General features: G+C 38.0%; 1 protein-coding gene across 1 annotated transcript in view; it reads right to left on the bottom strand.

The window, feature by feature from the left end:
- Positions 1 to 12,605, bottom strand: part of sorcs2 (sortilin-related VPS10 domain containing receptor 2) — a 332,144-nt gene that overhangs the window by 9,332 nt on the left and 310,207 nt on the right. Inside the window, exons 14-19 of the mRNA XM_055156812.1 lie at positions 7,297 to 7,417; positions 7,090 to 7,223; positions 5,697 to 5,816; positions 5,444 to 5,615; positions 3,519 to 3,705; positions 65 to 198 (exon numbers count right to left, since the gene is read on the bottom strand). Of these exons, the coding sequence (XP_055012787.1) occupies positions 65 to 198; positions 3,519 to 3,705; positions 5,444 to 5,615; positions 5,697 to 5,816; positions 7,090 to 7,223; positions 7,297 to 7,417 (868 nt within the window). The remainder of the gene's footprint in view (positions 1 to 64; positions 199 to 3,518; positions 3,706 to 5,443; positions 5,616 to 5,696; positions 5,817 to 7,089; positions 7,224 to 7,296; positions 7,418 to 12,605) is intronic.

The following is a 12,605-nucleotide window of genomic DNA, read 5'->3' as shown; positions in this document are numbered from 1 at the left end:
AAAATGAATGAACGAATGATACGCGGATTCAAAACCTTAAAATATAAATAGTGTATGTCTTTACCTGCATGTTGTCTCCTATCCACCAGTAGAAAACAGTGAGATTAGCCTCAGAGGGGAGCACAGCAGCAGATACATTGACCTCCTGGTTAACTCCAGCGATGGGGACCACCTCCAGATGCACCTCCTGCAGCGGAGCTACACAAACATGCACACTCAGTTTACATTTACCACAGAACGGAATAATGTTCTTGACTGAAAAGGAAATACTTCTCAGTCTGTGGTCCATGTACCATTTGCTCTTTTGAATTTCAATTAAGAATGAAAAACAATAAAATGGGAAAACAGTTTTAGTTTTATTTCGTTTTAGTGTCAAATAAAAAAAAACAGATTTTGACCTCTTTTTTCAATATTTAATTTAAAGTTTATTTCAAATAACACCAATCAAAAAACAGTCATTGTGCCTATTTTACATTTGATATTTTATTCTCTCTGGTTTATTTGCCCCGGAAGTTCTGCTGTGTTACAAACCAGTGCTAGAGACAAAGGAGAGTAACACAAACAAGATTTTATGTAATATTAAGTGGCTTTTATAAAGTAAATGTAAGTTTGTACAATAACAAAAAAAGTGTTTTACTTGAGATTAATCGAAAAATTCCCAATACAACGAAACAATAAGAAAATACAAATGCCCAAAGGCCGAACCAAACTGAGGATTACACAAGGACACCCCACCAGTCAGGTGGCAGGTACCACACAGGACATGCAAGTACAGAAGGCACAAGTGGTAAAACAAACGGGAAGCGCCGGGTGAGGCAGAGCCAGGCCGCAAGCCGTAACATGCTGCTTATTGCGCCGTGTCTGAAATCAGTGTCAGCAGAACAAAGGAGAGTTTATCGCTGCTTCCTGTTTCTAATCATGGAGTCCAACAGTGACTTTCTAAGACGCAAAAAGAAATGTGTCGCTAAAAAACGAAGAGGAGATGTTTGTCCACAAAACTGCAACAATTTTTCAGGTAAGTTCAGAATAACTTCCGGGGCAAATAATAATGACTATCGTCCTGTGGCATTAACATCTATAGTCATGAAATGTCTGGAAAGGCTAGTGATGACACATATAAAGGGCATAATTGACATCAGTGTGGGTTCTCATCACTATGCATACAGGGAGAATCGGTCTACATCTGACGCAGTGGCGGCTGTTGTCCATCAGGCCCTCACCCACCTGGAGAAGCGGGACACATATGTCCGACTTCTCTTCCTGGACTTTAGCTCGGCATTCAATACCATCATACCACAGACCCTGATAAACAAACTGCAATTGCTTGGACTCCAAACATCACTCTGCAATTGGGTGCTGGACTTTCTTACTAACAGGGAGCAGACTGTTAGGATTAATGGCTGCTTCTCCTCACCAACCACTCTCAACACCCCCCCTGCCCAATGGTCCTGTGCTCCTGACCCGACCTGTCAGATTGTTAAATTTGCAGATGACACTGCTGTTGTGGGTTTAATTTAATCTCGGAAAACAACGAGCAGGCATACAGACAGGAGGTACAGCTGTTGGAGACCTGGTGCAGAGAGAACAACCTCTGTCTGAACCTTTCAGAAACAAAAGAATTAATAGTGGATTTTAGGAGGAACAGCTGTTCACTGTCGCCTCTCTACATCATGGGCACAGAAGTTGAAAGGGTGTCCGGCTGGAAATACCTGCGTCTGCACATCACCGACAGACTCACTTGGTCCACTAATGCAGCTGGCATTGTTAAGAAGGCCCACCAGCGTCTGTATTTTTTGAGGAGACTCAAGGCTGCTGGACTAGGCCTTCCTGCTCTCATGTCTTTTTATCGATGTGGAGTGGAAAGTGTGTTGACCCAGTCCATCACAGTGTGGTACGGCCACTGCTCAGCCCAGGACAGGACAGATCTACAGCTTGTGGTCAGAGCAGCAGAGAAGATCACTGGATGTGACTTTACACCCATCTGTGAAATTTATGAGGAGCGTTGTAGAAGACGGGCCTCCAGGATCATGGGGGACCCCTCGCACCCTCCCACCATCTGTTTGTTCCTCTGCCTCTGGGAGGAGACTGAGGAGCATTAAAGCTAGAACTTCTCGGCTGAAGTTCAGCTTCTTTCCTGAGGCTGTCAGACTTGTGAACAGTGCACACTGACTTCCTGCTTTGGTTGCCTCTCTCTCTGTCTTGCCACGTTTTACTACTTGTTCATTGGAACTGCTAAATGTTGTTGTTTTAAATGTATTTATTTTTTAACATTGCTTATTATTATTGTTTTTTGTTTTTTTTATCTCTTTCTGGATCACTGGGCCTCGGTGAGCACATTTCGTTCTGTCATGTGTTTCTCTCGCATGTTTGAATGACAAAATAAAGAACCTTGAACCTTGAACCTTGAAATAAACCAGAGAGAATAAAATGTCAAAATTTAAATAGATATGGTGACTGTTTTTTGAGTGGTGTTATTTGAAATAAACTTTAAATTAAATATTGGAAATAGAGGTCGAAACCTGTTTTTTTGTTTGACACTAAAACGGAATAATTAAATAACAAACTGTTTTGCCGTTTTACTGTTTTTCATTCTTAATTGAAATTCAAAAGAACGAATGTTACACAGACCCTTCTTAATCAAACTGTTTCCTTGAGATAGTTAGGAAAATATCAACATTTGTTTAGCTTTCATTAATGGAGCACTATATCATTTCATGGTGGAGAGTCTATCAGCTGCCACCACCTGTTTTACATACATGCATACATACATACATACATGCATACATACATGCATACATACATACATGCATGCATACATACATACATACATACATACATACATACATACATACATACATACATACATACATACATACATACATACATACATACATGCATACATACATACATACATACATACATACATACATACATACATACATACATACATACATACATACATACATACATACATGCTACATACATACACATACATGCATACATACATACTACATGACATACATACATACATACATACATACATGACATACATACATACACATACATACATGCATACATACATACATACATGCATACATACATACATACATACATACATGTACATACATACATACATACATGTACATACATACATACATACATACATACATACATACATACATGCATACATACATACATACATACATACATACATACATATACATACATACATACATACATACATACATACATACATACATACATACATACATACACATGCATGACATACACACATACATACATACATACATACATACATACATACATACATGCATACATACATATACATACATACATACATACATACAACATACATAATACATGCATACATATAATACATACAATCACTGCATACATACATACATACATACAATACATATCAGCACTACCAAAGGCATCCAATCATTCCATCCTAACATAATCCTGATACAATATAATAGTAAATGTGTCTTACCTACCTGTGACCTGGATGTACATGGTGGCCCGTGCGTGTCCGGCCATGTTCTCCGCCTTCACGCTGACCCTGTAGACCCCGGGGCTCTCGTAGCGGTGCTGGATGGGCTCGTCTGTCACGGTCAGGTTCTGGTAAATGGCTCTCACCCCGTCTCCAAGATCCACCTGATACTTAGTGCTGCTGGTGTCGCCCTGAACAGTTAAAAACAACTTCACTACTTAGTGCCTAGTAGAGTTGCCTAATACATTTCTACTTCGAGACTTTGTGAAAACATGAGGGAATACTTATAAATCAAATATTAATAAAATTTTTCTACTCCAAAAGAAGGTTATCAGGATTATTAATCATACTAATTACTACGCACCAACAAATCCTCTATTTGTAAAGCTAAAAGTACTTAAGTTTTTTGATCTTGTTGATGTACAAGGCCTATAAATCATCTGCTTCCTTCTTGTGTACAGGAGTTATTCGAGCAGAGAGAGATTCAGTATAATCTTAGAAGAACAAGCATCTTTAAAAAAAAAAAATGAAGATAAGAACTAAGAAAAAAAGTGATTGTTTTTCTGTTAGAGGAGTTAATGTATGGAACAACCTGAGTGATCATTTTAAAAAGTCTAACAAAGAGTATAAAGCATAATGTTTTGAAAGATATAGAGCCCTGAAATGAATGAATTATACGTGAAATTTAGTTTGTTTTCATTTATATTTTGTCTCTTATATTTACAGTAAGTCGTAAGTGAAATTGCAAATACAAACTTGTTGTTCATACGCTGCTTTTCTTTCTTGGAATTCTGTCATTGTTTAATCGGGTCAGGCATTATACCGTATTTTCCGGACTATTAAGCGCACCTGAGTATTCGCCGCATCAACAAACATTTTAACAACATTTTAAATTGTACATATATAGGCCGCACCTGAAAATAAGTGTCCACGTCTTCAAGAACGTTTTCAAGTTCTGTTTTTATCGCCTCTGAAAGTTTTTGTCGTCTTTTTGCGTTGAGTTAGTTCGTCATGCTGCTGTCGCCAAAATCTCACCATCGACTCATTGATGCGAGCTCACGCAGCAGCTTGATTTTCTTCTTCACCACTTCCACAGCAACATCAATCGCCTTTAACTTAAAAGCTGCATCATTTGTATTTCTTCGAGTGTTTTCCATGAGGAGGGTGTGTGTATGAAGCGCAAAATAACTGTTCAAAACACAATCAAACGAGCATCTTCCTCAACGCTTCACCCCCGTCTCTCCTCATGCTCTACTGCGCATGTCTCCTTCAGAAAGAGTCTCTGTTCTGTCTGTATCATGTCAGCGTCTTGGAGGATTTCAGCAGATTTCAGACTCTCTCGGGGGCGGGGCTAGTTCTATCAATCAGGTATGAGTAGATGTTCGGCTACTGAAGTTTGAGATGTTTCTTCTTGTCATTTACACACACGGGTAAGACGTATCCCCCTCACTAATGTTCATTTAGCGTCATAACTTATTTTATCACACGACGATAAACTGTTGGAGTGAGCTGACAATATCACGAGCTCACGTGAACCCTAGATTCATGTATAAACCGCACAGACAGCTGCGTTTTCTGCACTCAGGCTGCACGTATCTGCAGTGTTACCAAACCATAGACCGTAAATATGAATGAACAATGTGCCAAACAAATAATCCCTCCATATATTAAACACATCGTTTTATTAGCTGCAGGGTTCAAAGTTCAAAGCCTAAACTCTTTCGGTCATGATCCATGAGGTTGTAGTCTATGTTTTGTTTTGTTTTGTTTTGTAGTGCTGCAAAATGACCCAATAAACTACTACTAAACTACTACTACTTCTAAAGAGTCACCAGCTGTTTCCTCTCAGTTGACTTATTCCTAACTGTTATTCAGCTCCTAATTAAAACACACACATTAACTCGTAAAAAAAAAACCCCAAAAACTAACCTGTTCTTGATGGACGATGAAGGTGATGTCGTCTCCGGGCGCCACAGCTAACATCTGCCCTTTAATGCCCAGCTGCAGTCCTTTAGGGGGCAGCAGAGGGCACAGGTGCTGCTTGGAGCTCTGCTGTTTGTTTATGCCTCCCTCACAGGAGTTAGAGATCACCTTCCTGTACCTGAAGCATCATCGCAAACAGTTTTTTTAGTTATATACAGTAATGTTATGTTATGTCTGTGCTGATAGTCGATAAACCGACCCAGTGCTGGACTCGTAACTCCGCCCCAGATGACAGTCGTCTGGAGGGGCATCAGGATCAAACCAGAAGTCGGCAAAACACCTGTGGCCTTCGGTCTGGGAGCGCTCGAAACCATAGTCACTGGACACAGAAACATGTAAACTCATTAACTGCCCAAAATCAGGAGTAGTTTTGAAACATGTGCTTTTATTTTATCATATGAAAAACATATATCCCGAACTTTTTTGCAGTCTATTGTTTTGTGAAGTCAGAAGTGTTCTAGTCAAATATCTAGAGTTTCAGAAGTCAGGTTAACCCAGATGAACACTAGGCTGGTCCAAAAATGTCTCTTTTAGATTCTTCAGTTTAAAGCCCTCTATTTCATTCTATATCTGGCCAAAATATTTGGATCCAAATTCTATGCAAATTAAGTAATATGTAGAAGTTGCTCAAGACACTTGAAAATTGCCCTATAAGGCCTACACTATAAGATAACCAACTAAATAAACAAGGCATATTTGAATAATATGCCATTTTATTCTGCAAACACAAACTGAAACTTGCATAAAAATACTTAGAAAGTCCATAGAAGTTGCTTAGAAAGTCCAGCTCCACTGTGGGTTTGTTGGCATCACAAAAGATGTGCCTGTGTTCTTTGATAACCTGCAGTACATCCTGTTTCTGATCTTCATTCTTTGTTCGGCTACAGTTAAAATCTTGAATAGGCTTGACCTCCTTTCAGCAACATTATTGACAGCTTTCCTGGAATGCACAGTTTTAGCAGATTATGAAAGTCTGCATCATCAGCCCGGTCTGCTGCTGGGGAACTGTTCAAAATGTTTTTGGCAGATCAAGAGCTTTGAAGAAACACATAGCGCTGGTGGTGACAAAATCACTGATCTGCTTCCCTTCATAATCTGCTTGATTAAGGGCATCACGTCGCTTTGTGAAACCTCTGAACCCTCCTTTTCCATAATATTGTGAAACATCAGCTTCTTCTGTTCTTCTGTCACACTGGAGTCAAAGAATTCCAGGTCAAACATTTCTTTACTCAAGTACCAAAGATGTCGGTCGAAAGCTGTTAAGGCTGCTTTCTTGACAACTGAATTTTCATACTGTGACAGCTTCTTAAGGAAGGAAGAAATAAACTTGAGGAAAAAACTTCAAAACTTCATACAGAAACTTCATGCAGGTTGAGCAACCTCGAAAACATCAAATTTTTCTTCCTAAATCATCTTTTGGATGCCAAAACCTAATGCAGGGTTCTAATCGAGGTTATCTGAAACTTTATTTTAGGCCATGCTTTGATGGACCACCCTACTGAATACTTTCATATTTGGAAAAGTATAGGTCCTAGGATCGACCCTTGAGGCACACCACATCTACTTAAAATGTAAAGCTGTTGGATTCTCACCAGTTGAAGTCTCTCTCTGTGCACTGACACGGTTTAGTGCTCAAAGCCGACGTGTAGCTCTTCCCTTTGATACAGAAAGACGTCTCCTTTCTCTTCCTGAAGCTCCTCTCTTGTCCCATGATGCATTTCTCCCCCTGTAATTAACAACAGCTCAGTCATTTATGTTATTTTCATTTGTCTGTTATGTTTTTGTTAAAGTTGTTTTACGTGTAGGTCGGTGAGCTGCCAGGACTCGTAGTCTTCCTCTGTGCACTGTCGCGGGAACGACTGTCTGAAGTCCACTTTGACAAGCTCCCAGTCCGAGCGGTAACTGATGTGACCAAACACCCTAAAAACAAAACAACCTTTAAAATTTACTGTATATATTTCCAAGTACATTTTATCTTGGTGCATTATTGCAGGTTTAAATCTTTTCCCTTAGACGAGGACTCAGAATTATACAGCAAGTTTCTCTTGGGTCTTTTGGATCATGTAAACTTCCAAATGTTCATCACACAAAAATGACAAGAGAAAATGTAGTAGTAAAAGTAGTAAAAGTAGTAGTTGTAGTAGTGGTAGTAATAGCAGCAGCAGTAATAGTAATAGTGTTAGTAGTAGTAGTCAAAGTATTAGCAGTACTAGTAGTAGTAGTAGTGGTAGTAGTAGTAGTAGCAGCAGTAATAGTAGTAGCAGTAGTAACGGTAGTAGTAACAGTAGAAGTAGTAGTAGTAGTAAGTAGTAGCAGTAAAAGTGGTAGTAGTAATAGTAGTAGCAGCAGTAATAGTAGTAGCAGTAGTAACAGTAGTAGTAATAGTGGTATTAGTAGTAGTAGTAGTAGCAGCAGCAGTAGTATTAGTATTAGTAGTAGTGGTAAAAGCAGTAGTAGTAGTAGTAGTAGCAGCAGCAGTAGTAGTAGTAAAAGTGGTGGTAGTAGTAGTAATAGTAGTAAGAGTGGTAGTAGTAGTACTAGCAGTTCTAGTAGTAGTACTAGTAGTAGTAGTAGTAGTAATAGCAGTAGTAGTAGTAGTAATAGCAGTAGTAGTAGTAGCAGTAAAAGTAGTACTAGTTTTAGTAGTAGTAATAGCAGCAACATAAGTAGTAGTAATAAAAGTAGTAGTAGTAGTACTAGAAGTAGTAGTAGTAGTAGTAGTAATAGCAGCAGCATCATTCGTAGTAGTAGTAGTAGTAAAAGTAGTAGTAGTAGAACCAGAAGTAGTAGTAGTAGTAGTAATAGCACCGGCATCAGTAGTAGTAGTAGTAAAAGTAGTAGTAGTAGTACTAGAAGTAGTAGCAGTAGTAGTAGTAAAAGTAGTAGTAGTAGAACCAGAAGTAGTAGTAGTAGTAGTAGTAATAGCAGCAGTATCAGTCGTAGTAGTAGTAGTAGTAGTAAAAGTAGTAGTAGTAGAACCAGAAGTAGTAGTAGTAGTAGTAGTAATAGCAGCAGCATCAGTCGTAGTAGTAGTAAAAGTAGTAGTACTAGTACTAGAAGTAGTAGTAGTAGTAAAAGTAGAAATAGGTGGAGGATCTGCCTGTCACCTGGAGATGTTTTTGCTTTAACGGAGATGTTTTGTAGTTTGGCAACAGACTTATTTATCTCCTTGAAAAGCAAGTTACAGGTCAGATCTGCGGAGAGGCAAGACCACTCGCATGCATGATTTTCAAGAGTTCTCCTTATTTATGAATACATTTCTGAAGTAGAATAAAATAAAAAAATGTAACTGATTAAATGCTAAATATTTTAATGCCGTACTGTGGAAGATTCCTGGGAGAGCTATAACATCTCAATGAAGACAAGACGCTTTAACCCCCGACCAGAAAGTTCCACAGTGAACCTTTAATCATAGTGACAGTGTCTGAAATCCAAAAGCCAGGGAGAGGTCTAATCTTTCAGAGCAGGACACACCTGTCAGCGATGATACATAGACCTCGTGTGTGTGCGTGTGTGTGTGTGTGTGTGTGTGTGTGTGTGCGTGTGAGGAAGAGGATTACTGCTCGGAGTATCTTATCTGAGGAAACGCTGGTGGGAAAGGAAGAGACTTATCCAGCTCCTCCCTGTCTGTTAAACTGGCACAAACGGACTTCAGAAGGTTTAGTCCAAAAATGAAGGAATTATAAAAAAAAAAACGCTCTAAAAATATATCACACATATATTTTTAAAGGTTATTTAATATACAGGGATTTGGGGATTTTAACCCGTTTACCCACATGCACACGCAAAGAAAATCTTAAATATAAAAACGTGGACGTCTTTCCCGCTTTTATCCACTAGATGGCAGCAAAGATTTAAAATACAACAGCAAAGTCTTGATCACATGTTCAAGTAAAAAAGATGACTTGACGTTAAAATATGTAAATACTCAAGCCAAAAGGAGTATATTTCCTAATAAAATATATAGTTAAAGCCACACTATGTAATTTTTAAGCCAAAAAATCTGAAAAAATAGCATTGATTTTATTTTAGTTTTGTGTATTGCATTAAAAAACATGTGTCTTTACATGCATCTCCAGAAACCTAATTATTTAGCCTGGAGGAAGGACTTTTCTAGGCTATAATATTTCATGATATGGCATAAAAATACAAAATTCCTATGGAAAATGTTCCCAAGTGTAGTTTTAACATTCTTTTTCCATGGAAACATGCAGGGGACATGCCAAATCCAGAAAGTTACATCCTGTACCTTTAGTAATGTTAAAGTATAAGTATATAAATTCATATCTCATTTGGTTTTGAAGCTATAAAGTCAAATATTAGTTTTATTCTTTATTAGGGCTGGGTATCATAAAGAAGTTGCCGATACGATACATATCTCAATACAGTGAGCTTTCGATTTGATACAATATATTTAAAATAGGTTCGATACTAGGGGTGTAACGATATCCAAGTCTCATGATACGATATCGTCACGGTATGAACGTCACGGTATCGATATCGTGGGAAAGATCAGGATATGGTGGGAAGCTCACGATTAGAGATGTAACGGTATCCAAATCTTTGACAATATTTACGCAATATTTTCAGGATATAGATCTCACGGTACGATATTTACACAATTGTGGCGAGCAAACAAAACTGCAGCATATGTTACTTTTCCTCTTAAAATGCCTTGACAAGACTTAATCTAAAGAACTAAGACTTAAAGGTTGTATGGAGGATTTATTTTTTGTTTCAAACTGTCAGTCAAAGATTAAAATACCATTTCAGAGACGCAGCAGCTTTGTAATTATGATGACCAAAAAAAAAAAAGAACGAAAATCTATCAACTGTGGACGTGTTGAGGCCAGATAAACATCAGCCAATAGAAAACGAGGCTCCCTCATTTTCTATTGGCTGTTAGGTTGTCAATCAAACTCCCTAGTGTAACTGATTCGTCGGAGCGCGGGGATCACGTGGTTTATGCAGAGATTCTTAGAGGCTTTTTCGAACTGTCGCTTCCTCGCATTTTACACAAAGTTTGTTGAGACGGCGGACGAGAATCCACGATTGGTTCGCCGCAAAAGAAAGACCGTTTTTGAGGTCGCTGAAAGAAGAAGAGAAGGGGAAAAGGAGCAAAGCCAAACTGAGGTGATTCTTGGAGATCTCGTAAAGCGATGGCGCGACCGAAGCAGGCGAAGGGTCTAAAAACTGACACGTCGGTCGATGAATTACTTCTAGACAGGAAACTTCAACACTAATTCTGAATGCGCACAAGGACTGTCGCTGTATTTCTCTTCCCTTAAAAAAATCCTCTATACAACCTTTAAAAGTGTTATTTCTTCTTGTAGTCTGCACTGAAATGGAGCAAAGGATCATGGTCTGTGTAGTTCCCTCTGTCTTTTATTTTTAGCTATTGCTGCACCATAACAAAAATATTATTGTGAGAACTTGTGAGAACTTTGGAGATACGATATCACGATATTTTGATTATTGTTACATCCTTACTCATGTGATTTTGCAGCTATAAACTCAAATATTATTTTTATTCTTTATTAGGGCTGAGTATCATTAAGAAGTTGCCGATACGATACATATCTCGATACAGTGAGCTTTTGATTCGATACAATATATTTTAAATCGATTCGATACAGTTCAGTAAAAATAAAGGTTAAATCATGGCTGTAACAATAAAAGTCTTTGTTAAACCACTTCTTGTGAAAAGTTCATATGAAACACACTGATTTCACTCACCAAAACAGTGAAAATATCAAGTGTGTTGCATAAAAGAGTTTCCTTCCTCTAAAAAAGCAACAAAACTGTAGCTCTGTAAAAAAACAATTTGGTAAAATACACCAAAAAATACTCTTGGTGACATCAAAATAAAGGATACGATAAATCAATATTTCAATATTTTTGCACACCCATTCTTCAATTATTATTATTATTATTAATTATTCAGACACAAATATTATTCAGTCCATAATTTAAAACAGGGGTCTCCAAACTTTTTCGTCTGCTGAGCTACGTTTACAAAATGAAAATGCGAGAGAGCGACTAATTTTAGTGGTCGCAAGAAATGAGAACGGATAAATTTGCGAAACATGGCGAGTCTTAGATGGGGTACAGTTAGAAGTTTATAAAACATAAACCATTATCCATTCATTAGTACACAAATTAGTAGGTTTGTAACGATATCCAGGCCTCATGATACGATATCATCACGGTATGAATCTCACAGTATGATATTTACTACGATATCGTGGGAAAGCTCAGGATATGGTAGGGATGTAAAAATATCCAAATCTCTCATTACGATATTTATTGTGATATTTTGAGTAACAAAACTGTTAATTTGCTACTTTTTCCTCTTAAAATGCCTTGACAAGACTTAATAAAAAAAATTGATTAAAAGTGTTTAGAACTGTTCTTTCTTCTTGTAGTCTGCACTGAAATGGAGCAAAGGATCATGGTCTATGTAGTTCCTTTGGTCTATTGCTGCACCGTAACTCTTAATTTAAGCAAAGACACTTGTAATTCGATATGTTGTGATGGTCCACGATATTATTGTGAGGACTTTGACGATACGATATCACGATATTTCGATTATTGTTACGTCCCTAGAAGTTAGGCATCAAAATAATCAGAGTTTAGTTATTAAGCACAATATTTATAATTCAGAAATCCCTTGGCGAGATACTTGGAAAGAGCTACAGGTTGGAAACTCCTGGTTGAAAAGAAAAACTGCAAAAAAAAAACCATACAAAGCACCCAAATTAGTCCATAATAGATCGATTTTTGTAAATATATTTGTGACTCCCTTGCCTCTCACAACCTTTTGATTACTCTAACAATATTGACAAATCTAAAGAAGCTTTTCTGTTTGATCAAATGTCAGGGCGCGACTCCCTCTAACAACACGTATGAATTACTGCGGTGACTTCATTACTTTCACACTAATCAATAATCACTGTGCTTTATGAATTATTGTAACGCGCCAGTGCATGCCACTCACAGGAGCGTTAATGAGCTAATAAAGCTAATGAACTGCCTATGACTGCACAGCCCCGGGCCAAGTGTGTACAGATGTCTTATTGATGTGCCAGTATGTTAAATACAAATGCAC

The sequence above is a fragment of the Boleophthalmus pectinirostris genome, unplaced genomic scaffold (assembly GCF_026225935.1).
Source record: "Boleophthalmus pectinirostris isolate CB_2022bp ecotype Guang Dong unplaced genomic scaffold, ASM2622593v1 HiC_scaffold_20, whole genome shotgun sequence".
Taxonomy (NCBI): Eukaryota; Metazoa; Chordata; class Actinopteri; order Gobiiformes; family Gobiidae; genus Boleophthalmus; species Boleophthalmus pectinirostris.
The sequence above is the reverse complement of the archived record's forward strand: the minus strand, read 5'-3'. Positions and strand labels throughout refer to the sequence as shown.